Genomic DNA, 21,917 nt, shown 5'->3' on the forward strand with positions numbered 1-21,917 from the left:
AACACAAACGGTCCACTAAAGTTTAGGGGCATCATGGCTACCTGTCTATCTGATAACGACTTTAAACCTGCATGTGATGTAACAGCTCAAGTTAATGCTTCATCATGGCCGGCCTCAACGACGTGCCCTTCATCAAGGGTCTTGCCGTGCCCTCTGTATGCGCTCTGATCACATTCCTTGGCTATTTCTCCCAATTTCTCTTCCACTACTCGACGTCTCTCGAACCAGGTCCTCCCTCGCGCCACGAAACCATCATCTTCAACACCCTCCTCTTCACACTATGGTTAACGTACTACCGAGCCGTAACCGTCGATCCGGGCCGCTATATATTCAAGGATCGTGTTATTGAGGCTGATGGGCAGCGATGGTGTAACAAATGCGCGGCACCGAAACCAGCTCGGGCGCATCATTGTCGTCATTGTGCAAGATGTGTTCCCAAGATGGATCATCATTGTCCTTGGACTAGGAACTGCGTATCAATGACTACATTTCCGCACTTTCTACGCTTCTTGGTATATACAAACATATCGCTCTGGATGCTTGGCTACTTTCTATGGCAACGCTTCTCTAAGATCTGGGAACATCGAAAACTGCCTGCATACCTAGGACCTAGCTTATCAGGACTAATCGGACTATCGCTGATTGCAATCGTCAACTTCTTTACCACTGTCGCTTTGGGTATCATGCTCATCAACACCATCAGGTCATGGATATTCAACCAGACTATGATAGAAGGATGGGAGCAGGAGCGCCATGAAGCTCTCATGGATAAAGGACCCAAGGATTGGTGGGACATTACAGGCCCCGACGGCGAGAAAGTGCGCTTCGAAAGACTCGAGTTCCCCTACGATATCGGTTTCTTTGACAATATGGCTCAAGCAATGGGCACCCGCAACATCCTCATGTGGTTCTTCCCCCTCGGAGGAAACCCCGCCATCGCTAAGGATGGCACTGGCTCAGGCTGGGAATGGGAAGAGAACGGCTTCAACCGCGTCGAAGGTCTTTGGCCTCCTCCTGATCCCGACAAGATTCGTCGAGCTGCACGGGGTTGGCCTGCCGCAAATCGTGACTACGCCGAGGAGCTTCGCCAAGCGAACATGAGCTCCAGCGAGTTCAAAGCTGAGTTTCTCAAGCGAAAGGCTGACGATGAGAAGCGCAAGAGACATCTCATGGCGGAACTGGAAGAGGTTGATGACTATGATATGTATGATGATGAAGAGTATGACCGTGAATTCGATCAAGGTCTTGGATGGGTGAACTCGGACGGCGATAGACTGCGAGATTACGGTGTTGATGAGGAAGAGTCAGAAGCTGAGGCGGCAGACGAAGATGTGCCCCTGGCCGAGCTCATACGAAGACGAAAAGTGCTACAGCGAGATATTTCAGACGATTAGATGACACGACATGTATAATAGAGTATAAAAGTTCAAAGTCAAAATATTTAACCCCTTCTAAAAATCTGTAATCTTCTTGCAATGAATATGAATATCTTCGTCCATCAGTCCATCCCAGAACGACCCTTCCTACAAACGCTTGCCCAAAGCATCAAGAAAAGAAAACCAAAACCAAACTCGGCCGTGATTTCTTAGCGGCTTTCTACATACCTCGGTTGCCCAGCACAGTCTTGTTCGTTTGTATACAACAGAAGAAAGCACACACTGTCATATATCATCCCTCCTCTTCTCTTGCGCGCTGCGATATGTGTCATGTAATGCAGGTGCAAAAGTTTAACCCATCGAGATTTGTCTCATCATCAAAATTCTTTTTCGACTCCTTAGTAACATCGTGAAGCATAAACTCGTTATGTCGACTACCAGTCATCGTCATCCTCCTTTTCCTTTTGCATAGCATTCTTCCTAGCCAGCAGAGCATCTGCCAGACTGCCACCCAAGCTGGGTGTGGGTGTGCTGCTGCGGCTATCTCCTCCGTTGGGCGTATTGAGGCTCATGCCAGAGTCACGCTGCTGAAGCTCGGCAGGCTTACGGTTAGCAGCAGGACGCTTGGCTGGGGGCGCAGGGGGTGTTGGCTTGGATCGCGGAGGGGCCGGAGGAGCTCGAGGCGCAGGTGGAGCTTGTTCCTCGACATATGCTGCAGGGACCCAAGCCTGTTGTGCAGTTTGAGGGTTCTTGGCTAACCACCAACCTGGATAAACATGTTAGTAATGTTCAAATTTCTGATACCAAAGGGGTCAAACTTACCATTGGATTCCTTCTGCACAATCTCAACGATCTCATTAGCGGTGATGGTGAGCTCGTTTTCTCGTTGTCCAGCAAAGTCATACAAGACCTTGGCCATCACCTTAGGTGGGCTTGGTGGACGTGCTGCGACAGCAGGAGGAGGCGGCGGTGGGGGTGCACGTCCAGCGCCACTAGCATTGCGAGTATGGCTTGGGAGAGCGTTGTGGGCGGCAGGAATTGGAGCAGCAGCGTTCGCACCAGGACGAGGAGCGATACGAGGAGTGCTTTGGGTGGCGGCAGCGGGAACAGCGGCAATGTTGGAGACAGCAGCTGGTGGTTGAGGCACAGCTCGACCTGCCCCTGGTCTAGGTTTGGCAGTTCGGTTGCCCTGGATGCGAGAAGGTCGGCCGTTGGGACCACCAGGCTTGATCAGCTTACCTCGAGTGATGGGGCGAGGAGGTACAGGCTTGCCCTTGGGTGTAGGTCTAGAGACGGAGCTCGGTGGCTCACCGGGCTGTGTGTGAACAGCACCACTCTTGTAGTAATCAACTGGAAGTTGCGAATCCTTTAAGACCTTGACCTGCTGCATCTTGCCGGGCTTCTTGGCATACTCGATTGTCTCAGCGATCTTAAGGTTAAATCCACCGGGCATCACTCGCTGCATCTGAGTAAACATTTCTGTCTTGAGCATACAATTCATCAGGGGGTCAGGTTCCTGAGGGGAGCCAATGCCAAGCGAGAACCAATCATCGCGCGCTGATGAGGCACCGATGAACTTGATGGCTCCCAAGGGGACCGCTTTCTCAACTGAGATTTGTGGGTGGCCATTCACAAGCATTTGAGCAATGATATAGAACTTGTTGGTGGTGACAACGATGATTCGAGGGCTTGCTTTACTGGATCGACCGAACTTGGCCTCCAGAATCTCAGCACGGCATGAAAATACCGCCTTTTCGTTTGTGCCAATACTGGCAGCGTTGCGAATCTGGGCTCCAGGGCCGGTGCTTGCATTGACACCCAGGTAGTCGCCAAGGAATCGTCGGGAACCCAACAGACTCATACGACGTCTCTCCTTGCGACCTCCAAGAACCTGGTGGCCATGATCACGAAGCTGAAGGTACTCTGCTCCGGTTCGCTTCTTCCGCCAGAATCGCTGAATTCGGGTCGCCGACTCGGCTCGGTAGGCGAGGTAAGCCCTCCACATGCGCTGTATTCGCGTAGCCATGTTGTGCCAGTATCTGTCTCTCATATGCTCAAGGGCAAAGAGCGTCTCAGGGGCTTTGATAAAGGCCTTGGTAACACCCATTTGCCACTCTTCCTTAGGAATACTGGTATCCTTGAGAATCTGCTTTACAGCAGCCTCAGTTGTTCCCTCCCAAGTGAATTCACCAGCGTATGAGGTAGCGGGAGACAAGAGGAAGAATCGATCAACGAACTTGTCGAAATCTTGACGGTAAGCAAAACCGGCACGACGAATACGAACGTTTTCTTGAAGACCAAGATACTTGATCTGATGCAATACATTGGGGCTGTTGTATTCTGTTGGCGACTTGTTCTCGTTGGGCTTGATGGTGCGGATATATGAGGGCTGGCATTTCATCAACGTATCGACCAGGGCATTGGCGGAAGCTCGGATGCGATCACCTGCAGAGGGAGGTTGCTTTCGGTTATCTTGGTCAACGGGTCGAGGGAACAGGGTATGAACAAATTGGTTTCCACTGTGCTGGAAGAGGTTCAAAAGACCCTTGAGAAGCTGATCCTTGTTCTTATCCGTAATACCTTCGACAGTATAGGTGACATCACCAGCATAATGCTTGATGATGAAGTTTCCTTGCCGAGGGGTAAGATGAGCGTGAGACATGCCGTTGATACTCTGCATGAATGTGCGATCGCAAGCAGCGGGGTCAGCGTGTGCAGTCTTGGTGGCATCCTTCATAGCAGAGAAGATACCAACTGGTCGGATCTGTTCGATAAGGTCACATACAACCTTGTTATCGAAGTACTTAATAGGAGTCCATTGAATCTGTTCCCTGGCATATTCCTCCTGCTCGGCCTTGAGAGTCAGTTGAATGAAGATCTGTTGCAGCTTCTCGTTGACGTAGTTGATGCACAGCTGCTCAAAAGTGTTCTTCTCGAAGATCTCGAATCCATAGATATCCAGAATACCGATTGTGTTGGTTGTCGGTTGTCTCGCCTTGAGAGACTTGTTAATGCGCTCGACGATCCAGTCGAAAAGATTGCTGTAGATGGCCATTGCCAGAGCATCTCGGGTAGCCTGTGCTTGGGCAGGGTTGGCGGGCGATTCGATAACTTCGCCATTTCGAGGTGTCAGAATTCGGATTGTGATACCACTGATGAGCTGGTCAGGGGTAACTTCTAATAGGTAGGCGGCAAAGTCAACCACTGATCGGTCAATAACCTCTGCGTAGCCGCCCTGATCCTCCTGAAACTGGATATTTCCAATCCATAGAATAGCCGCCAGCATTCGGAAAATTTCATCTTGCTCAGCCTGAGTAAGGCCAATAACCTTCATGGCATTGAGCGTGTCCTGAAACTCGGCAAGATCGTCGATACCGTCCACGTCCAAGCATTTTGACCGACTGGTATAGACGTAGGTCTCGGGTTTTTGAACACCAAATGTTTCTCGGTATTGTTGTGAGGCGCCCTTCGCGAATTGGTAAAAGATATGGAAGTTTCGCTCGTTCGTGATCTGGCCCACCACTCGTGACTTTTCCAGGAGGTAGTTTGTGATGTCGGCACCCACGGGTTCGCCCTGGGCGTTGAAGTAGATCTGTAGATACTTGCCGAATCGCGATGAGTTGTTGTTTCGAAGGGTTTTTGCGTTTCCGAACGATTCTAGTAGGGGGTTGGTTGCCAGCACCATGTCCTTGATCTGCTTGATGTCTCCAGATTCTCCACCAGACGCACTAGCAATGTACTGCATGATGCGCTTGGCCGCCTCGGTCTTTCCGGCTCCTGACTCTCCTGAAATAATGACACACTGGTTGTCGCTGTATGCCTTCATGTTGTAGTATGCGGCCTCGGCGATGGCGAAGACGTGCGGTGGCATCTCGAGTCGGTTCTTGCCCATGTAGCTCTCGAGGACCTGGTCGGTATAAATGCCCAGGTCCCTGAAGGGATTAACTGAGACCAACACATGGCCAATGTAGGTATAAATTTCGTGTCCTCGAATCGCTTCTTCAAATTCTCGTTGATGGCTTCGTTGGAGACTTTGCTCAGCAGAGTCAGATCGGAAACACCAATCTCCTTCTTCTTGGTTGTCTCAAAGGTGGCCTTCTTAGGCTTCGCGCCTCCGCTTGCGCCGTCCGCGGCTGCGCCGGCGCCCTTGTTCTTAGGGCGTCTTGATATTCCCTAAGAGTTGAGTAAAAGTTGTCAGCGAAAAAGACGCCGATATGGAGGGTTGACACCGTACCATGATGTGCGACTTATGGGGGGAGAGGGGGGGAGTGGGAAAGCGAGAGATGGTTAGTATTTAATTTGTATCTATACGGGCGTCAGAAGATTAATCCCGTGTTGAATAATTGAAGGCCTCTGGTGTGAAAAAGCCGGAGAAGAAGATGCGAAGTTTAATTCCAAAGGAGAGTCTGGAAGCTCAGGTAGGTTTGGTGTGGCTGGAGACGACTGGACTTGGGTGGGAGGTTGTGTTCAGTGATGATCTGGTGCCTGACGGGTGACGAAACGCCGACAATTTTCCGCCGCTGCACAGCCCCCTGGATTACTGTGCAGCCTTACGCAATAAGTGGCGGTAGCAACTGTTAACGTCTGGCTATTGTATGAAAACGCGCGGCATTAAAAGTCTGTTCTAGGCAGCATAAATCACAAGAATTTGAGGTGAAATTGTTTATTCAGTTCTTTTGCGGTGTTCTCCGGATGATTCTAATAATACCCCGACTCGGTCATCCCTGCGATAAAGAATATTGCCTTGCTTTTTACTCGCTCATGCCCGATGTGTCGTCATTGTGCAGTGGGATATTAGTTATTATCAGGGAATAAGATTCATCTTGACTTGCTGTCCAAGTCTTCAAAATCTAATAGTGAAGAGTCGACTCATATCCTGACTATTCTAGCCGGAGACGAAGGAGTTTGTTATCAATTGTCGGAGTGTATTTTGCAGGGATACTGAGGAACATGGCCGCGGTGGGTTTGACAAAGATGACTTGACCAAACGGTTTCGTCAGCAGCAACTCGAGCCTAGGTACAGATAAGCAGTTAACTCGAGAACCAGACGCTCCTCTGTAAAACAAGCGTGGTTCAATACAAGTTTACTCAGATTGAGCCGCAGCGAATTGGTTTAACTTGACCACGTCTCATTCCTTGAGATATAACAAGCCCGTCGTGGAGCTAAGACAGAAGATATCAAAGCATTAGTTGGATGAGAGTTTATTAAAAACAGTAAACTCATACAAACAGCATTGATCTATGCAATCAATCACCAATAGCAAATTCAAGTGGCCCTTATCCACCAGATGCTCCGTTCATCTCCAGCTTCAAGCGTCTTGGCCTGCATTTCGTCCCCGCCAAACAAGCTCCAGACCGATCTCTTATCCATGATGATGGTATCACCAGCGGAAGAACAAAACATCCGCCCAGGAACAATTAACAATCTGATTCAATTCAGTTTAGCCAGCAACTGATCGTCCAATCCCCTGTCCTCTGACGCGCAGCTTACAGTAGTGAGCTTCCCGGTTGCGGGGTAGCAACCACCCAAGGTGGCATGCTCACTAAACAGGTGAGCGGCCCAAGCCAACCACGCCGGACGAAACATCCAATGCGCATAAACATGGCATTGCGCTGCCGCATCAACGGCCCATTTCTGAGACCTTAGCTTGAGATTGTTGGAGTAGATAAACTTAAGACCGCCGCATCCGTTTCTTCTGAGACCTGTTTACCTTTTTCTTCTCCAAACTTTGTCGCAACCACTTACACCAGTACTTACTACACTTACACACATTGCTCTGAACTTGACTACCCTGTTTACTAAGCTTACACTTATACTATACCATCATGGCCGACACTGAGCAGCAGCCCAAGCTCGTTGACGAGTCTCCCATCTCTCCCGTAGAACGACGAAACTCCCTGGAAGCTCACCTCAAGCACCGCCCCGAACGCTCCGAGCTCGTAGAGAGTGAGCGGTCCCACACATTGCATCCTTGCGTGTGCAATGCTTACATGCCCTGAACAGAGAACATCCTCCCAGCCTCTACGGCAGCGCCAGGCCTCCAGGCGCATCAGAAAGAGGTGAGTCCGCCCTCAAACCATGAAGCCACAGTCGCTGACGCCCCCACAGCTCGAGAAGCACATGCTCGAGGATAAGCTTAACGACAAGATTTCACACCGTCCAGACCCCGAGGCTCTTATTAAGGAGGGTGTCTTGCACGACGACCCGCGTACTGTTGCCCAGGACGAAGCAGCCAAAAAGTACGAAGAGGCCATCGAGGACGAGTATGCCAAGCGTGAGGGTGGCGCTTGAGCATGATGTCATGCGACAGGGTCATGAGCCTCGGTACTCATGATGCCAGAAATGGAAATCTTTTTTTGGTAACGAAATGATTTGACTGGACTGTGAATGGATGGTTGTGTATACAACTGAAATGAAATGAATGGGCGCTATTAGGCCTGGCTTGGGCAGTGGTAATTGCTATAGTATATCGACACTGTAAAATCCCAAAATACCCAAAGCCTCATACGACTGTGCACTAACACGAAGCTTGGGTGTGAGGATACAACGCTGACTGTTGTTCACACACCATTTGGGCAGAGACAAAGCCATTGATCCGCAGAAAGTGGGAATTCCATCTCATCTTTTTACAGTCTAAGCCATTTTAATGGAAAATTTCAACGTGGAGAAACTCTTCAAACACTTCCAAAGTGGAGGAGACACTGCATATCAGAAGCTCTAAAGCACCCCTGCCACGGGTTGGGCTGCAGGTACCGAGCGGGAGGGAACCCAAGGACCCGATCCACTCGCAGAGACCCAACCCAACCCGTCACACCATCAGTAAATTTTTGTGTCTTGGACCCTTTTTTGAAATTTCCAAAAATCAAGGAAAAAGCACAGATGAAATTAGAAAGGAGCTGAAACAGCTGAATGGTGTGTTGGAAATTTTCTTCCATGGTCTCAATTTAGGTCGCTATAATCGGACCAGTCCGGCGGGCCGTCTCACATCTCATCCAGCCATCTCGACTTGTAAGAGGTCAAGACGGGAGATTTGGCCCTTCTAAAAAGTTCAGCGCGGACCGCAAGGTGTCCGACGCTCGAATAGTAAAAGTACAAAGAATGATACAAGCAGAAAGAAAGGGAAAAGAAAAACAGTCTCGGCTCAATCCAACCCGTCCCAGTGTCTATCAATCTTGGTTATCGTTGTACAACCCATGCTCTCTAATCCATAATACATCGCCATGCTGCGCTCAATCTTGCCTCATATCTCCAAATGTCAAAACGCCTGTCTATGTTGTATATCCCATATCCGTTACATGTCGCTGTTCGAAATCGATGAAACATAGGAAATCGAAAATATGGCCGTGGTCAAGTGTTGTTTAGATCCTCGTATATGCGCCAGAATATTTTGGTGCCGGCGAGTCTTTCTCGTACGAGACTTTGTTGTGGTTGATGACCAAGTTTCGACCAGAGCTGGCGACTTGTGTAGTGTGCTTGTCTGCATCAAATGTTAGAGTGGGGCCATAGGAAGTGAAAGAGCCTTGAGACTCGGTGGTAGGTAACTTACCAGCACCGTACTCGCGGTAATCGCCAGGGGAAAGAGATCGAGGCGTTGTGCTGGTTGAAGAGCTGTACGAACCAGAAGAGTAGCTGTAAGAGCTGGAGATGGAAGGCTCCTTGGTGCTCTGGTGGATTTGGACAGTGTAAGGGGAGCTCATGGTTGCGGTTGTGTTGTTTGTAGGGGGTAGTTGTTGTTGGGTGAGAGTTGTGTTGTAGATGTTTATTGAAATGGTTGATGGCTGAAAAGACAATCTAGTCTGTTCTTTCAAGGCTTTGTATTGTGAGTGTTTGGTGGGAATAAAAAAGGGAATGGCATAGGAGGAAGGGGGTCTATATGTATTTGAAGCTTGGTGATGAGAAATGATAGTACGTACTCAATCATTTGTAAGTGGATTTAGCCCAAGACCTCACTGCCTGGAGGACAAGGGTTACCTGGCAAAGCGCAAGGCATCTCGCACGCTAGGTAGCCTTCGATATGGGGGGACCCAAGGAATTCCGTCAAGTTCAGGGGAGTGAGTCAAAAGGAGTCAGAGACAAGACCAAGACCCGAGCAAGCACGTACTCCCGGGCCCGGCACGGCAAGCGGGCCATGCCATCTAAAGCACGACTGACGGGAGGGCTAGTAATGGACGGCGTGCAAATGGGAATGGACAATACGGGGTGCAGCATAATGGGGCGTAGTCAAATCATTGGGCATCGACTGGCTGTTCAGGGCAAGGGACCAGAGTCTAAAAGAAAACATCCCAGCAAGACTCATTGCCATTGCAGAACATCCATCCCCCATAGCAGAAACCTTGTGACAGCACTGCTCGGGCCCTCGGTGGCGAAATTCAGGTAAACAAGTGAAGGTTGGTGACGCTGAATAGGGCGGAGCCGTAGCGACGTAGGGCGAATGAGCAGCATTTGGTGCGAGGGCAGGGCAAAGGACCAAGCCCCACGGTGTGCGCGAGAGGGACCGACCGGGTCTGAGGGGATACAATTCGGAGAGAATGATTCAAAATGGATGAAAAGAGACAAGATGGTAATACTTTTGTCTGTTATTGCCTGTAATTGGGGGCCACGAGTCACTTCTTCTGGTCTGTTGTGCATGTACTCGGTCTTTGGTAAATACCAACCCCCAGCATGACTTAAACTTAATTAGACCGGGGGGCATTTTCACGATGCAACGGCCTTTGAGTGAATGCATGAAACACTCGCAGCGGCCGTCATGCTAGAGGTTAGAGTCCAGTCCAGGCACCACAGGCACCAGCGCCAGTAACACGTACCACAACCTTGGGATCGTGGAGCTAAGTTAGTGACCGTGGGCAGATAAAAATATCCATGGCGGTCGTCATGACTGGGGAAGAAAGGGAGTGAGGCTTCGCTTCGTGAATCTCACAATTCCACTCTTTGTCTGAGACAACTCCCACGCTCTGTTTCCTTGTCTTTGTTGGCCTCCTTTTTTTTATTTCTTTGACGCAGGCCTCGACTCTCATGACTGGCATCGCCCTTGTACAACAGACACCACCAAAATACTCATCGCTGCCCAAAACTTAAACATAAGTATCTCTCAATTGTGCACCCGAGCCTATCGAAGCTCTATGCCCCCCACCGTAACGGAAAGGGGTTGAAAGGGGACTATCATGTCTCCCTGTCTCGATAAACAGCATCATGACAAGAGGCGAAATTCATCGTGAAGCGCATTAGCGTGCGAAGCGCTTGGCTCAGGGCTTCTCGGCGCTGGTGGATCTGACACCTGCAGGCTGGGATGTGCCCCCATCTGGGTTGCATCTTTGCTGCAGGAACTGATGCACCTGCTCGAGTAGTAAACTTGTCGACTGCTGAAGCTCTACACCATCTCGCCTTGATGCAGTCACGCGCAAGTACATCGGCGCCCTAGCCGCCGCAGCAGACGATTACTGCTAGTCCTGATATCCTGAACACGGATGGATGGACGGATGGGCCCGACACTGATTACTGGTCACATCAGAAACATGACCATCCAGTGACGTCGCGATACTCTGTTTCGATAACAGCCTTGGTGTGATGAATCAGGGACTGCCAAGGGATGTTTCCTTTTTGCGCCTTGCTTGGCTGTACAAGACCCCGACTGATACAGTGAAGCGTCGTGTTATCGTCATGAGTCACATGGATGGTTTCGCCCTGCCAGACCGAAACAGAAACAGAAGATGCAAATGCATATTTGTAATGCGTCAGATTTACTGCAGATATCCATGTGTACGTAGTTGAAGGGTCAACGTGATGCAAGTCCTCATGGATGGACCCTGTTATTTCGATTCTGCTCATCCATATCTGGCATTGCAGCCTCCCCAGTTTCCAAATGGAGATGCGAGACGTGACAACCCAGAAACAGATCAAGGATGGGGTCATTCAGACGGGCCGGCCCCATTGACCAATAACAGGCTCCTTAGCTTGACCCTCCAAGCTATGACGCTGTTGTATCAGAAGCACACGCTGCAGTACAGAGCCTTTAGCCGCTAAACGGACACGTCGCTGCTTAACGTTAGAGAGGCCAACAACCCCAGAGCAGAGCTTCATCCATACAACGACAACCTCGCTCGCATCCATTCACACTGCCTCACACGACGTGCCAACCACACCCGTCGACGTCACATCTCCAACGAATTCAGGCTTCTCATTGACCTCAACGCCGTTGTGACCTCCATTAACCTCATCAATTCCCCGCCCCGCATCTGTCCCGACCGCCACCATGAAGGCCGCCCTCTTCCTCTCCGCCCTTGCCTCTGCCGCCGTTGGCGTTGTCGCCGAGGACCTCAAGATTGACGTTACTCTTCCCGTCGTCTGCGACCGCAAGACACAGAAGGGAGACAGGGTTCAGATGCACTACCGTGGCACCCTTAAGGACTCGGGCAAGCAATTCGATGCCAGTAGGTTCCTCCGCCTTGCATCTACATCAATGATCGTCGCAAAGCACATGCTAATTTGAACACAAGGCTACGACCGTGGCACTCCTCTTGACTTCGTCGTTGGCTCTGGTCAGGTCATCAGGGGGTAAGCTTCATCACTGCGATGTTTACAATCTCGAGGCTAACAATTCTGTAGATGGGACGAGGGTCTTCTCGACATGTGTATTGGCGAGAAGCGGTACGTAAAGCATACAGCTACAGCCAGGACACCTCTTTACTGACCCTTGACTTAGACTTTTGACTATCCCGCCTGAGTACGGCTACGGCCAGCGAGCCATTGGCCCTATCCCCGCCGGCTCTACCCTGGGTTCGTTATTCCCACCAGTCCCTCCCGCTTCATATTCACCGCCTAACACTACAAACCTGCAGTTTTCGAGACAGAGCTCGTTGGAATTCAAGGCGTCCCCAAGCCCGAGAAGATCGAGACAAAGGTTGTCGAGGGTGCCGAGACTGCCGCCGAGGCTATCAGTGAGGCTGCTGAGTCTGCCGCATCTGCCACCAAGAATGTTGCTGGTAAGGTTGCTCAGGCTGTTGTCGATGCTGCTGATGCCGCCAAGACCATCATTGCAGACACTGATGACGCTCCTGAGCACGAGGAGCTGTAAAGATTTGATGTCTTCAATGATCTACTTTGTGCATAACGTATCAACCCATACCATGCCATATTCTGTCTTAAACGCAGCCTTGAGAAGCTGGAAAACAAAACCCGGATCCTGTCAACGTCGTGTGCTCTCCGCTCGGGGCTAAGCCCCACGCTGGCCCTCTGTGACATGTTGGTTGCATGTGCATAATCGTGCTGTAGAGAGGGTTTATTGTCTATCTTGGGCAGTAGGATTTGTCTCGTAGATCTCGACGTCACTATACGATACCCTCATCTTGTTCTTGTGATGGCTTCGCTTCTGGCGGCCGCATGTAATGATGTTCTCTGATTTTCTGTTACATCAAAGGATGTTGATGATGGGCGGATATATATGCAGGTATGGCCGCCCGAGTCATGCGGATGCACTTGGTGATGTCTTCAGCATGTCTGATCTCTCACTACTGGTTGGATATCTCGATGAACTACAGGCTTTAATGGTGGTTTGTTCCTTATGGAGGGGGAACGGGTCTTGCCCCCGGTCTTATTGCAATGGTTTCCTGCTTTTGAGTCACTTGTAAAATCTTTGAGCTTATTCTGGATGGATACTTTGTTCACTTGCAGGTGGGGTGTTAATAAATCTGTATCATATCTAGCGGTGTGGTCAATAACTGCTCATACTGCGTCATTGCTTCTGTTCCATCGTGATGATATTTGATCATGAGTAAATTATTGAAAATCGCATGTCATCGTTGATGTCAGGCGTACGGGGATATCATGAACGGCCGTGAGCGCTAGAACTACGATTTCGTCGGGGCGAGCGACGTACCGGAGATGAATGTCACTGATTTCAAGTTTTACTGCGTTACTTTGGTATACTTACGGGTTAATCAGCCTGATTTAATCAGTCTAGAGCCCACCATCGTTGACTTACAGTGTCGGAGGCTCGTAAGTTTGGATTCAATAGTGTAGGGTAGGTACGACTCAAACGAGGTTTCATGACGAAGAGCATCATGAAACACTAGAAGCAAGGATCTGACACGAATCCCCTCGAGAAATCAATTATAGCTATCTTCAGTCTTGAGATGTTGTGCTCTTGCTTATTCCACGTGACGTCTCTGAAACCTCACCGCCGTGATGCTGGCAAACCTTTATCCACATAGACTTTTCATTTCGAAACGATGGTAATGCGCTGTACAGTTTTGGTAACAACGCATTAACCTTTAGGCAAATCGTAACAATGAACAACACTAGAATGGTCAATGAAAATGAGTATCACTAGCTAAGGAATGCCCCAATATCATAATAACAGAGATTTGGCATTTTCACGTGGCCTGACAAGATAAGACATTGATCGTGTGTTAATCGTAACTCAATTTGGGGCTTTTGTTTCCTCCTGAGAAGGCGTTACATACGGATGTAGGCTCAGCCACGAGCTGCAAGGGTCAATCCATGAAAGGGGAACAACTGGATAAGGAGTGGAGGTTAAATTAAACATTATGATTACGTGAAGACTAATCTCAAGAAGGAATGAAAGATAACAGTGCTATATGACAAGTATATATCTTAGTAGCGAAAAAGATGCTAACAGTACGAGTACATGCTTACTTGGAGACAGCGAAGCAAGACTGAAGTTGGCTGGGATTGAATTACGTATAAGTGAAGCCGAAAGTAACAGCGTTCCATTACGATAAAACCAATGACATCCGCTGGCGGAACGGACCCGTTAGCCCGTTTTAATGCCCCGGGAACTAAGGTAATTAGAAAGTTTCCGCTACGAGGGAGTCGGGAGGGACGGGATGAATATGGAGATGACGGGCGGGAATGGCTAGAGACAAGCCCGAATCTAAACCTTAATAGAGCGTCAATTATATTTCATCAGGTAATTAAGGCTTAGATGCAGCTATTTCTAGCCAGACTCGAGGGCAATTGATGGATATCCAAACATTGGCTCCCTCTTTGTCTGTAGCTTTGACCTTTCCATGATCCTCACTCAACCTTGTAAATACCGTCTCTTTTACCAGGTCACCTTGTGCTCACCGTTTCAATTGGGACGCGGTAAGCTTTTAGCGCCCGGTCAACTTTTGAATTTGGTGGTACCTTGCGCTTTCAGTTGCACAGCATCCATTGGGATGGATCCAAGGGGCGTATTAGCTTGTCTCCCTGTTAGTTTTCGATTGATGCACTGCCAGTTGGCACCTTTCATCATCACCATCTCCCGAATCAAACAGTTTCTTTGTTTCTTTTTCGGCATTGTCTCTCCTTCCTCGCGCCCACGCCGTATAATCAATCCTGTTTGCTCTCTTTCCTTGCATCTGCCGTCTTCCGTCTTAACCTTATCTGCTAGCGAAACCTACCTATTTCTTTCCTTTCAAGTCTCTCTTTCACATAACACTCACTCACTTGTGTACCCGGCGTCACCGCGATTTCATCACACAAGCGTCTCCTCTAGTGATCGAAATGTCATATCTCTTCAAATAACGACGTCGGATTAAACAAACAAGCTTTTCTGAGGCTCCGCACCCATTGCTTGGGAGCTGACCCTTTCAGCTGGGGTACACATCTTGGCATCTCAAACCCAGCGCAACCACTACGATGCTTGACTCTATCACATCTCGCTGGAAAGATCTTCGCGAGGAGCATCCGCGCCTTGATGCGGTCGCCACGCAGGCTGGGAGGCTGGTACCGCCCATCAATTTCATAACCATTCACTACGCCTATTTCATCTTCGGATCCCTCTTCTTCTCACTTATCTTCTGGCTATCCAGCGAGCCAAGCCAGAGTATCCCCTACGTCGATTGTCTGTTCCTGGTTGTGTCTTCTTTTTGCGATACAGGCCTCAATACCGTCAATCTTTCCGAAATCACGACATGGCAGCAGGTTCTGCTATATCTTCTTTTCATCATTGGAAGTGCTCTATGGGTTTCATTCTGGACGGTCATGGCACGAAAGCAGGCGTTTGAGAAGCGTTTTGAGGATATCGTCAGGATAGAACGAGAAGCGAGGAAACGGCGGGCCGCATTGAGACGCGCCAAACCACTTGGGAGATTCCTCCCTTTCACTAAAGCGAGGACAACACCTGTATCAACCGAGACTTCTAATACCCTGACTGGTCTTGGAACGGTTCAGAGGACAGCGACTGAGAAACCTGACCCCAACGACTTGTTCAAGACAACTGCTCCTATGCGCCGCGCCGTTACTGCCCCTCCAGATTCTATCTCCGACTCAGACGACAATGATAGCAATACGACGCAGGTGGCAGCTCCTGCACGGAATGCTCCTATGACTCCAAACTCCGGCGACCATATCCAATTCGCAGACACCTTGTCGCCCCGAAGCGCCGGCAGAGACAGCGTGTCCATCTATCGACGAAACGAGAACGTGGAACCCAACCGACGACCTTCAACCTCAGACTCAGTCAACAGCGACGAATCAGAAGACTTTCTTCTGCACTGGAAGAAGATCCTCGGGAGTCACAACACAAGCAAGAGAGGCCAATTCTACGATCTATCATCCGATGAACGTGAGGCTTTGGGTGGCTGTGAGTATCGCGCGCTGAAGATCTTGGCCGTCACTGTTCCTCTTTACGCCTTCATGTGGCAAGCTGTATGTGGAATTGCACTGGGTGCTTGGATCAGCATCAACCGGCCGTCGGCGGCAACCGTCAATGCTATCAACCCCTGGTGGTGCGGAATCTTCTTGTCGTCTTCGGCATTTAACAATGCCGGCATGTCACTCAATGACGCAGGCATGGGTGCATTTCAGGATGCGTATTTTGTTCTCATCGTCGTTGGTATCCTTGTCCTTGCCGGGAATACGGGCTATCCACTGCTCTTGAGGTTCTTTCTCTGGTGTAGTCTTAGGGTATTGCAACTGACCACCGAGCCCAAAACTCTGGGGCCATGGAAAGAGACGATCGAGTTCATTCTCAAGTATCCCCGTCGAGTATACACGACACTCTTCCCGTCAGGTGCTACATGGTGGCTCTTCACTGTCATTGTTACCATCAACACGATTGACTGGGTTGCTTTTGAAGTTTTGAATATCGGAAATGACGTTGTAGAAGCTATGCCAGTGTCTGACCGTATCATTGCTGGATGGTTCCAAGCAATTGGTAAGTAAGAACTTTTCCACTCTGTGATTGCCTTACTGACACACCGTAAGCTGTTCGTGCTGCCGGTTTCGCGGTCGTTTCTATCTCAGGTCTCTATCCCGCCGTCCAATTGCTCTACATGATTATGATGTACATTTCCGTGTATCCTGTCTCGATTACGATGCGCCACTCCAACGTTTATGAGGAACGATCCCTTGGCATTTACGAGGATGACCCTCAAATTTTGGAAGCAGAGAATGGAAACGGAAACGGAAATGAAAATGGAAACCACCTTCTGCCCACGATCTCAGAGGAACCAGAAAAGCCTGCACTGCGACGAAGAGTCACAGCTGCAGCTCAAAAGACGGTCAAGAAATCCATGACTTTCCATGGCGTTGGCGTGCGGCCTCCGCCCAAAGGTCCAGACGATAACTCTCGCATCTCTTTCATTGGACAGCAGATTCGTGGACAGCTTGCTCACGATATGTGGTGGCTTATCCTCCCGGTCATCGTTATCATGATCATCGAGACCGACCATTTCCTTGAACAACCTCTTGTTTACAGTGTTTTTAATGTGTTGTTTGAGGTCGTTTCGGCTTATGGGTGCGTTGGTCTGTCCATGGGCTTACCAGGAAAAAGCTACAGCATGGCTGGAGGCATGCACCGAGGCAGCAAGTTTGTGTTGTGCTTGGTGATCCTCAGAGGCCGACATCGAGGTCTCCCTGTTGCGCTTGACAAGGCTGTTAGATTGCCAGGAGAGAAGTTGGTACGTGAAGAGGAAGAAGACTCGAAGATCAGAAGGACAAAGACGATGAATAGGATAGCTAGTCGAGAGTCTAGAGTCATGTAAAGTTGCACATCGCATGTATACGGGCAAGGCGTTCACGGATTTGGAAACACGATAGATTTGGGTTGACCAACGGAAATGCAAAACAACGTTGGACGAATATTTAGACAATGTTATATCATAGACCTGTTTGCATCGTTCATTCATCAAATTCATATCATTTACACTATCCAAAGAACAGCTGTCTCTGCTTCGGATCAGGCACCTTCGGCCTCCCTCTCTTCTTCTCTGTCGTTCGTGGCTTCTTGATTTCGGGCGTTGGGTCACTTTTTATTGACGGGCCATCTGCCTGTACAGTCTCACGAATCGTCTGCCTCGATAGGCAAAGGTCTATATGTTCATTGAAGTGCCGCTCATCGGCCGCTTGCGGTCTGCTGCAGATGGGACAGTCCCACCACTGCTCCTCTGCAGCGTTCTCTTTTGTAGGATTAGGGGCGATCTCCTTGCCGTGTCTTCGGCCTAGTGATTGATCTGGAGTGTCCTGGTTACTAGAAGAGCCCTCAAGCAGGCCATCCGGGTCGTCAAGTAGAAGACCGGCTCCTGGCCACTGTTCCCATTCTCCGTCATCATCACTCGCTTTTCTTTTCAGGGTTCCGCCTTGCGGGCGGTCTTCTGAGTCTGTCCTTCGGGGCCGAAAGCCGAAGAAGGCCATGGCATCAGGTTTTTTGGTACTGACGAGATGTGTGCATCTCAAACCCATCAACCGAAGTTTCATGCCGGGCATTTCTTGTTCCAGCTTGTTGAGAATAGGCAGAGCGTAGTTGTATAGGTCGTCTGCAAGGCATATAGCTCTTGGAAGGACGACCTGCCGAGTGAGGACCTCGAACGTGTGAAGTTTAACTTTAAGACAGAGTGTACGGCCTTTACACTCAGCGCGCTTCATGTCCTGCTCCAACTCCTCCGCTGTTGCTCGTAACTTTTCTCTCAGCTGTGTAGGATCCGACATATCGCGGAATGTACTCTCAGTGCCAACGCTTTTGCGCTCATACTCTTCTGCTGGCTGAATTTTGGTGCGACCAAGACCTAAGTAGCATGTGAACAGGAACTCTGAGGTTTTGTCACCAAACAGTGGGTTGAGATATTGTCGGTGCTCGTAGAAATCACCACAAGTCTTGATACCAATCTCTAGCAGTTCTCTCTCGAGGACTCTCCCTATACCATTGACTTTCCGGGTAGGTAGGTCGCGCATGAAGGCCATGATTGTTGGCCGATCGCTAGATAAAACGTATTGCCCATTGGGCTTGTTCATGTTTGAACAGATCTTTGCGAGTTTTGCGTTAGCAGCAATGCCAGCAGAGACAGTGATATTTGTCTTCTCATGGATTTCTCGCCGCATCTGTTCAACGGCTTCCGCTGGGTCCATCTGGTGTTCCTGGCAGTATTCGGTGATGTTTAAGTATGCCTCATCGATACTAGCGCTCTCGAACCGGGGATCGTAGTTGACCAGAACTTCTCTCACCTCATGCGCTTTTGCATTGTATTTCTGAAAGTTTGGCTTTAGCAAGATCAAGCTTGGACATAATTTCTTGGCCACAAAGCCAGCCATGCCTGATCGGCAGCCGAACTTGCGCGCAACATAATTGCAAGTGGTCAAAACGCCGCCACCAACTGCGAAAGGGAGGTCTTTTATTTCCGGGCGATCAAGTTGCTCGACAGCTGCGTAGAATGCATCACAGTCCACATGAACGATGTGCTGAGTGAGGTCGCGAGTGAGTTCAAGTTCGGCAATGAGACGATCTGCATTGCGCAAGTCCCGAGTCAGATCCCTCTTCTCGAGTTGAGCCTTTCGCGCGATGATTTGTTCGATCTTTTGGGTGAGGACCTTGTCTCGTTCTTCTTCGCGATTGAAGAATTTGGATCCTTTGGAAGCGTTGTAGATGATTTCAGAAACCTTGTAAGTTGTCTTAGTGATAATTGGTTCGTGCGGGCGGCAAGGATGTGTACCTTTGTTTGATCAACCGTATCTTGACCTGCTTTTAGTAGCGATGGTCCCAGAAGGGAATATTTGAGGGTTTTGAAGGCATCGTCCTCTGCAGTCTCAGGGGTATCTCTGCTGACATGATTTGTTTCCTTTTCAGCTCCTGAAGGTTCCTCTGTTGGTTGTAATGGAGGTTGCTCCTCCGCTTGGTCAGTTGAGCTCATCTCAAGGGGACAATAGCGGTGTCTTCATAGCATATACTGTGACTATTGAAGGCATCGTGAAGCCAGCCCGATGTCGTCGCGTCTCAGAGATGAGAGGTGAAGGGAGACGTGACGGGAGCCCCTCAAAATCCTGGACGCGTTCGGAAAACACACGAGATCATGTGACTCCCCAGGGACCTTCGATTCTGTTTTAGGTGCCTTTAGTGCTGTCTTGGTTAGTGGGGGCCGCTATTTTGGTGGTGGGACGGCTCTAACGACACCAAGGGTCCTCTGAACTCAATTGGCCAAAGAATGTGCTTCCCCTCCCCAAGAACAGGCGTTTAAGCGCCGACATGGACAACTTACATGCATTATGTCGTCTGTTGGAAACACAGAAGTTGATCAGTCGACGAGTCAAATGGCGCCCAGCTCTGAAATGAGGGTTGGACTCTGAAGGGGAGGGTACAAAAGCTGAACGAGGCCGCACTTTTTCTTTCTGTCACGAATCACTTGATTAATTTCCCTACAGGTCTTTGATCTTGCTCTGTAAGGTGAGCTCCCAGAGGAGAGGAACCTTTAATATGGCTGCGCGACCAGGAGAGGAGAATGTTGCGACACTGTAAGTTGCGACGGCTAAACTTGCTGAGGAGGCGTCCCAATTTGCTGACAGACCGTCAATGAAGCTTCGCAGACATTCACTACTTCTATGGCCCCGATACTGTGAAGCCCAGACATCACAGGTTCGATAAGGGGTCGTATGTCTATCTTTTTGAGAACGCCAACGAGCGCCGGTGTCGCATTGAAATTGCCAACCAGCCTGGCACTGAGGATCAGGATGCTTTCGAAGGATGTAAGACTCGACATTATGAGGTCGCGCATAGCTGAGAGTGACCATACTGATAAGCCAACCTGTAGACCTCGATCAGACACACGTCCGATACTCCTACAAGCAACAATGCAACGTCACTCTGACCGGACCTGAAGCTGTCGCGGACCAAAACGAATGGCACCTACCAACTTTTGATCCTCAGAATCAAAACAAGTACCACTATAAGCTTCACTCACTTGACATCTACTTCTGGACCCAGGCAGATGCGCTCCAGTTTGTCAATGGCGTAAGAAGAGTTGCTCCGCCTTCACATGTTGAAGTCCTGGATGAGCCTGGCCCTCCCCCTCAACCTGCGCCTATGAGCTCTGTGGTTCAACAGTTGGAGAACGTTGCCATCTCAGATCCTCAATATGGTTCAGCCAACGCTCCGAGCTTTGCGCCTCCTCCCAACATCCCCGCCCCGCCTCCGGCCCCGCCCTCCGAGGCACCGGCCAACTTTGCTCCGATGGCTTATAACCCGGCCGCTCCAGCAGCTCCGGAGACGATCCAGCACCGAGAAAAGACACCGCCTCCGGATGAGGATCCCCTCAACCCGCTGGCTGTTGCTGTTGCGTATGACTACCACAAGCAGCCTTTCACACCAGGTATGCCTCCGCCATCGCAATTTCCTCCGGGAGGTGTGACAAGCCCTGGACTACCTCCACCTCAATTTGGTCAGCATCCTGGATTGCAAAGAGCTGCTACAATGCCTGCTCAAGCATTGGGAAGTCCATATGGCGCAACGTTCCCAGGCTCACCTGGATTTGTATCTCCCCCGCCTCCTCCACAAACTCAACCTCCGGCCCAGACTCAACCCCACTCGCAACCAACACCGCCAGCTTCCAACCCGGGACTTCCTCCACCACCTCCTGGAGGCTTTACGCAGTACAACTATACACACCAAGAGCAGCAGGCGCCAACTCAGCCAGGTGCAGAATATTCAGTCCATCAGCAAGTTTACCGTCCAACGCAGACAGAATTGGCCAATTCCGAGATCTACTCATTTACGCCTAAGACGAAGGAGCCACGAGGTAAACTTGAAGAGAATGCGGGACGATTGGAGCGTGGCGTAACGGGCATGCTGAAGAAGTTTGAGAAGAAGTTTGGATAAATAGCATGTGACTTATGCAAACTTGGTTGGAGCGGGAGTTCAAGGTTGTTTTATTCTCACATGTTAATTTTATATAGCATCACCATTCATTTTAATCTGCTCATCAAGAGGACCAAGCCTTTACCTTTAAGTAGCAGCTGTCTTTTACTGCCTTAATGACTGATAGCCATCCTGCTATAGAGGTCTCACTGTTTAAAATACTGCTAGATAAAGTTGAAAGCTCGATAACCTCTTCAAAGGTGAAAACCGAGATTTTGCAAAATGATACTACTAGGTCTCAACTTCTTATTAAGAGGGCCCAGCGAATGTTGTATAACGCTGTCCCTGAATCGACTGTGTAACGCTAACAGCCAGGAGAAGACATCAAAGGCTTGTGTTTCAACGATCTCGCAGGTTGGACAAGAGTGAAATGTGAAAAGAGGTCTCACTGTACGGCTGAATGGAAGACGACCAAAGA

The 21,917-nt window shown here is 49.7% G+C and overlaps 8 protein-coding genes across 12 annotated transcripts; 5 read left to right on the forward strand and 3 right to left on the reverse strand.

Annotated features, from left to right (window-relative positions):
* Positions 1 to 27: 27 nt before the first annotated feature.
* Positions 28 to 6,130, reverse strand: FOXG_11305 (myosin-1). Of its 2 annotated transcripts, XM_018390898.1 has the most exons (3): positions 5,611 to 6,130; positions 2,199 to 5,549; positions 28 to 2,142 (listed from the first exon to the last, which is right to left on the reverse strand). In XM_018390898.1, the coding sequence occupies exons 2-3, from the start codon at positions 5,266 to 5,268 to the stop codon at positions 1,811 to 1,813; spliced, it is 3,402 nt and encodes a 1,133-aa protein (XP_018249446.1). In that variant the 5' UTR covers positions 5,269 to 5,549; positions 5,611 to 6,130; the 3' UTR covers positions 28 to 1,810. The 2 variants fall into 2 exon arrangements, with proteins under 2 accessions (XP_018249446.1, XP_018249445.1); XM_018390897.1 differs by having other exon boundaries at positions 2,199 to 6,130.
* On the forward strand, positions 33 to 1,473 carry FOXG_11304 (palmitoyltransferase PFA4). The gene has a single exon (XM_018390896.1). It carries the CDS (start codon positions 105 to 107, stop codon positions 1,392 to 1,394), a length of 1,290 nt encoding a protein of 429 aa, XP_018249447.1. The 5' UTR covers positions 33 to 104; the 3' UTR covers positions 1,395 to 1,473.
* On the forward strand, positions 5,980 to 8,560 carry FOXG_11306 (uncharacterized protein). The gene is made up of 3 exons (XM_018390899.1): positions 5,980 to 7,323; positions 7,381 to 7,436; positions 7,486 to 8,560. The coding sequence occupies exons 1-3, from the start codon at positions 7,203 to 7,205 to the stop codon at positions 7,666 to 7,668; spliced, it is 360 nt and encodes a 119-aa protein (XP_018249448.1). The 5' UTR covers positions 5,980 to 7,202; the 3' UTR covers positions 7,669 to 8,560.
* FOXG_20504 (uncharacterized protein) lies at positions 8,240 to 9,797 on the reverse strand. Of its 3 annotated transcripts, XM_018400788.1 has the most exons (3): positions 9,291 to 9,797; positions 8,924 to 9,187; positions 8,240 to 8,854 (listed from the first exon to the last, which is right to left on the reverse strand). In XM_018400788.1, the coding sequence occupies exons 2-3, from the start codon at positions 9,072 to 9,074 to the stop codon at positions 8,736 to 8,738; spliced, it is 270 nt and encodes an 89-aa protein (XP_018249450.1). In that variant the 5' UTR covers positions 9,075 to 9,187; positions 9,291 to 9,797; the 3' UTR covers positions 8,240 to 8,735. The 3 variants fall into 3 exon arrangements, with proteins under 3 accessions (XP_018249450.1, XP_018249451.1, XP_018249449.1); XM_018400789.1 differs by having other exon boundaries at positions 8,996 to 9,797; XM_018400787.1 differs by having other exon boundaries at positions 8,924 to 9,797.
* Positions 9,798 to 10,337: 540 nt separating this feature from the next.
* Positions 10,338 to 12,716, forward strand: FOXG_11307 (FK506-binding protein 2). Its single transcript, XM_018390900.1, has 5 exons — positions 10,338 to 11,804; positions 11,871 to 11,928; positions 11,980 to 12,021; positions 12,077 to 12,150; positions 12,213 to 12,716. The coding sequence occupies exons 1-5, from the start codon at positions 11,627 to 11,629 to the stop codon at positions 12,446 to 12,448; spliced, it is 588 nt and encodes a 195-aa protein (XP_018249452.1). The 5' UTR covers positions 10,338 to 11,626; the 3' UTR covers positions 12,449 to 12,716.
* A 1,631-nt stretch (positions 12,717 to 14,347) lies between these two features.
* Positions 14,348 to 19,254, forward strand: FOXG_11308 (uncharacterized protein). The gene is made up of 2 exons (XM_018390901.1): positions 14,348 to 16,534; positions 16,585 to 19,254. The coding sequence occupies exons 1-2, from the start codon at positions 15,016 to 15,018 to the stop codon at positions 17,361 to 17,363; spliced, it is 2,298 nt and encodes a 765-aa protein (XP_018249453.1). The 5' UTR covers positions 14,348 to 15,015; the 3' UTR covers positions 17,364 to 19,254.
* On the reverse strand, positions 16,709 to 19,604 carry FOXG_11309 (DNA polymerase kappa subunit). The gene is made up of 2 exons (XM_018390902.1): positions 19,305 to 19,604; positions 16,709 to 19,251 (listed from the first exon to the last, which is right to left on the reverse strand). The coding sequence occupies exons 1-2, from the start codon at positions 19,500 to 19,502 to the stop codon at positions 17,527 to 17,529; spliced, it is 1,923 nt and encodes a 640-aa protein (XP_018249454.1). The 5' UTR covers positions 19,503 to 19,604; the 3' UTR covers positions 16,709 to 17,526.
* Positions 19,605 to 19,798: 194 nt separating this feature from the next.
* On the forward strand, positions 19,799 to 21,794 carry FOXG_11310 (uncharacterized protein). Of its 2 annotated transcripts, XM_018390904.1 has the most exons (4): positions 19,826 to 19,943; positions 20,011 to 20,100; positions 20,165 to 20,331; positions 20,397 to 21,736. In XM_018390904.1, exons 2-4 carry the CDS (start codon positions 20,063 to 20,065, stop codon positions 21,458 to 21,460), a joined length of 1,269 nt encoding a protein of 422 aa, XP_018249456.1. In that variant the 5' UTR covers positions 19,826 to 19,943; positions 20,011 to 20,062; the 3' UTR covers positions 21,461 to 21,736. The 2 variants fall into 2 exon arrangements, with proteins under 2 accessions (XP_018249455.1, XP_018249456.1); XM_018390903.1 differs by having other exon boundaries at positions 19,799 to 20,100; positions 20,397 to 21,794.
* The last annotated feature ends 123 nt before the right edge of the window (positions 21,795 to 21,917 follow it).

Source organism: Fusarium oxysporum, chromosome 1 (genome assembly GCF_000149955.1).
Source record: "Fusarium oxysporum f. sp. lycopersici 4287 chromosome 1, whole genome shotgun sequence".
Taxonomy (NCBI): Eukaryota; Fungi; Ascomycota; class Sordariomycetes; order Hypocreales; family Nectriaceae; genus Fusarium; species Fusarium oxysporum.

What these genes read in the sequence shown, in the direction of transcription:
- FOXG_11304 (XM_018390896.1), top strand. Translation starts at nt 105, where the DNA reads ATGGCCGGCCTCAACGACGTGCCCTTCATCAAGGGTCTTGCCGTGCCC.
- FOXG_11305 (XM_018390898.1), bottom strand. Translation starts at nt 5,268, where the DNA reads ATGGGCAAGAACCGACTCGAGATGCCACCGCACGTCTTCGCCATCGCC. An exon ending in TGTGCAGAAGGAATCCAATG is followed by an intron (nt 2,143 to 2,198) that starts GTAAGTTTGACC and finishes ATGTTTATCCAG; the next exon opens with GTTGGTGGTTAGCCAAGAAC.
- FOXG_11306 (XM_018390899.1), top strand. Translation starts at nt 7,203, where the DNA reads ATGGCCGACACTGAGCAGCAGCCCAAGCTCGTTGACGAGTCTCCCATC. An exon ending in ACGCTCCGAGCTCGTAGAGA is followed by an intron (nt 7,324 to 7,380) that starts GTGAGCGGTCCC and finishes TGCCCTGAACAG; the next exon opens with AGAACATCCTCCCAGCCTCT. An exon ending in TCCAGGCGCATCAGAAAGAG is followed by an intron (nt 7,437 to 7,485) that starts GTGAGTCCGCCC and finishes ACGCCCCCACAG; the next exon opens with CTCGAGAAGCACATGCTCGA.
- FOXG_20504 (XM_018400788.1), bottom strand. Translation starts at nt 9,074, where the DNA reads ATGAGCTCCCCTTACACTGTCCAAATCCACCAGAGCACCAAGGAGCCT. An exon ending in TTACCGCGAGTACGGTGCTG is followed by an intron (nt 8,855 to 8,923) that starts GTAAGTTACCTA and finishes CATTTGATGCAG; the next exon opens with ACAAGCACACTACACAAGTC.
- FOXG_11307 (XM_018390900.1), top strand. Translation starts at nt 11,627, where the DNA reads ATGAAGGCCGCCCTCTTCCTCTCCGCCCTTGCCTCTGCCGCCGTTGGC. An exon ending in GGGCAAGCAATTCGATGCCA is followed by an intron (nt 11,805 to 11,870) that starts GTAGGTTCCTCC and finishes TTTGAACACAAG; the next exon opens with GCTACGACCGTGGCACTCCT. An exon ending in CCCCGCCGGCTCTACCCTGG is followed by an intron (nt 12,151 to 12,212) that starts GTTCGTTATTCC and finishes ACAAACCTGCAG; the next exon opens with TTTTCGAGACAGAGCTCGTT.
- FOXG_11308 (XM_018390901.1), top strand. Translation starts at nt 15,016, where the DNA reads ATGCTTGACTCTATCACATCTCGCTGGAAAGATCTTCGCGAGGAGCAT. An exon ending in TGGATGGTTCCAAGCAATTG is followed by an intron (nt 16,535 to 16,584) that starts GTAAGTAAGAAC and finishes ACACACCGTAAG; the next exon opens with CTGTTCGTGCTGCCGGTTTC.
- FOXG_11309 (XM_018390902.1), bottom strand. Translation starts at nt 19,502, where the DNA reads ATGAGCTCAACTGACCAAGCGGAGGAGCAACCTCCATTACAACCAACA. An exon ending in ATACGGTTGATCAAACAAAG is followed by an intron (nt 19,252 to 19,304) that starts GTACACATCCTT and finishes ACAACTTACAAG; the next exon opens with GTTTCTGAAATCATCTACAA.
- FOXG_11310 (XM_018390903.1), top strand. Translation starts at nt 20,063, where the DNA reads ATGGCTGCGCGACCAGGAGAGGAGAATGTTGCGACACT. An exon ending in GAGGAGAATGTTGCGACACT is followed by an intron (nt 20,101 to 20,164) that starts GTAAGTTGCGAC and finishes CCGTCAATGAAG; the next exon opens with CTTCGCAGACATTCACTACT. An exon ending in TCAGGATGCTTTCGAAGGAT is followed by an intron (nt 20,332 to 20,396) that starts GTAAGACTCGAC and finishes GCCAACCTGTAG; the next exon opens with ACCTCGATCAGACACACGTC.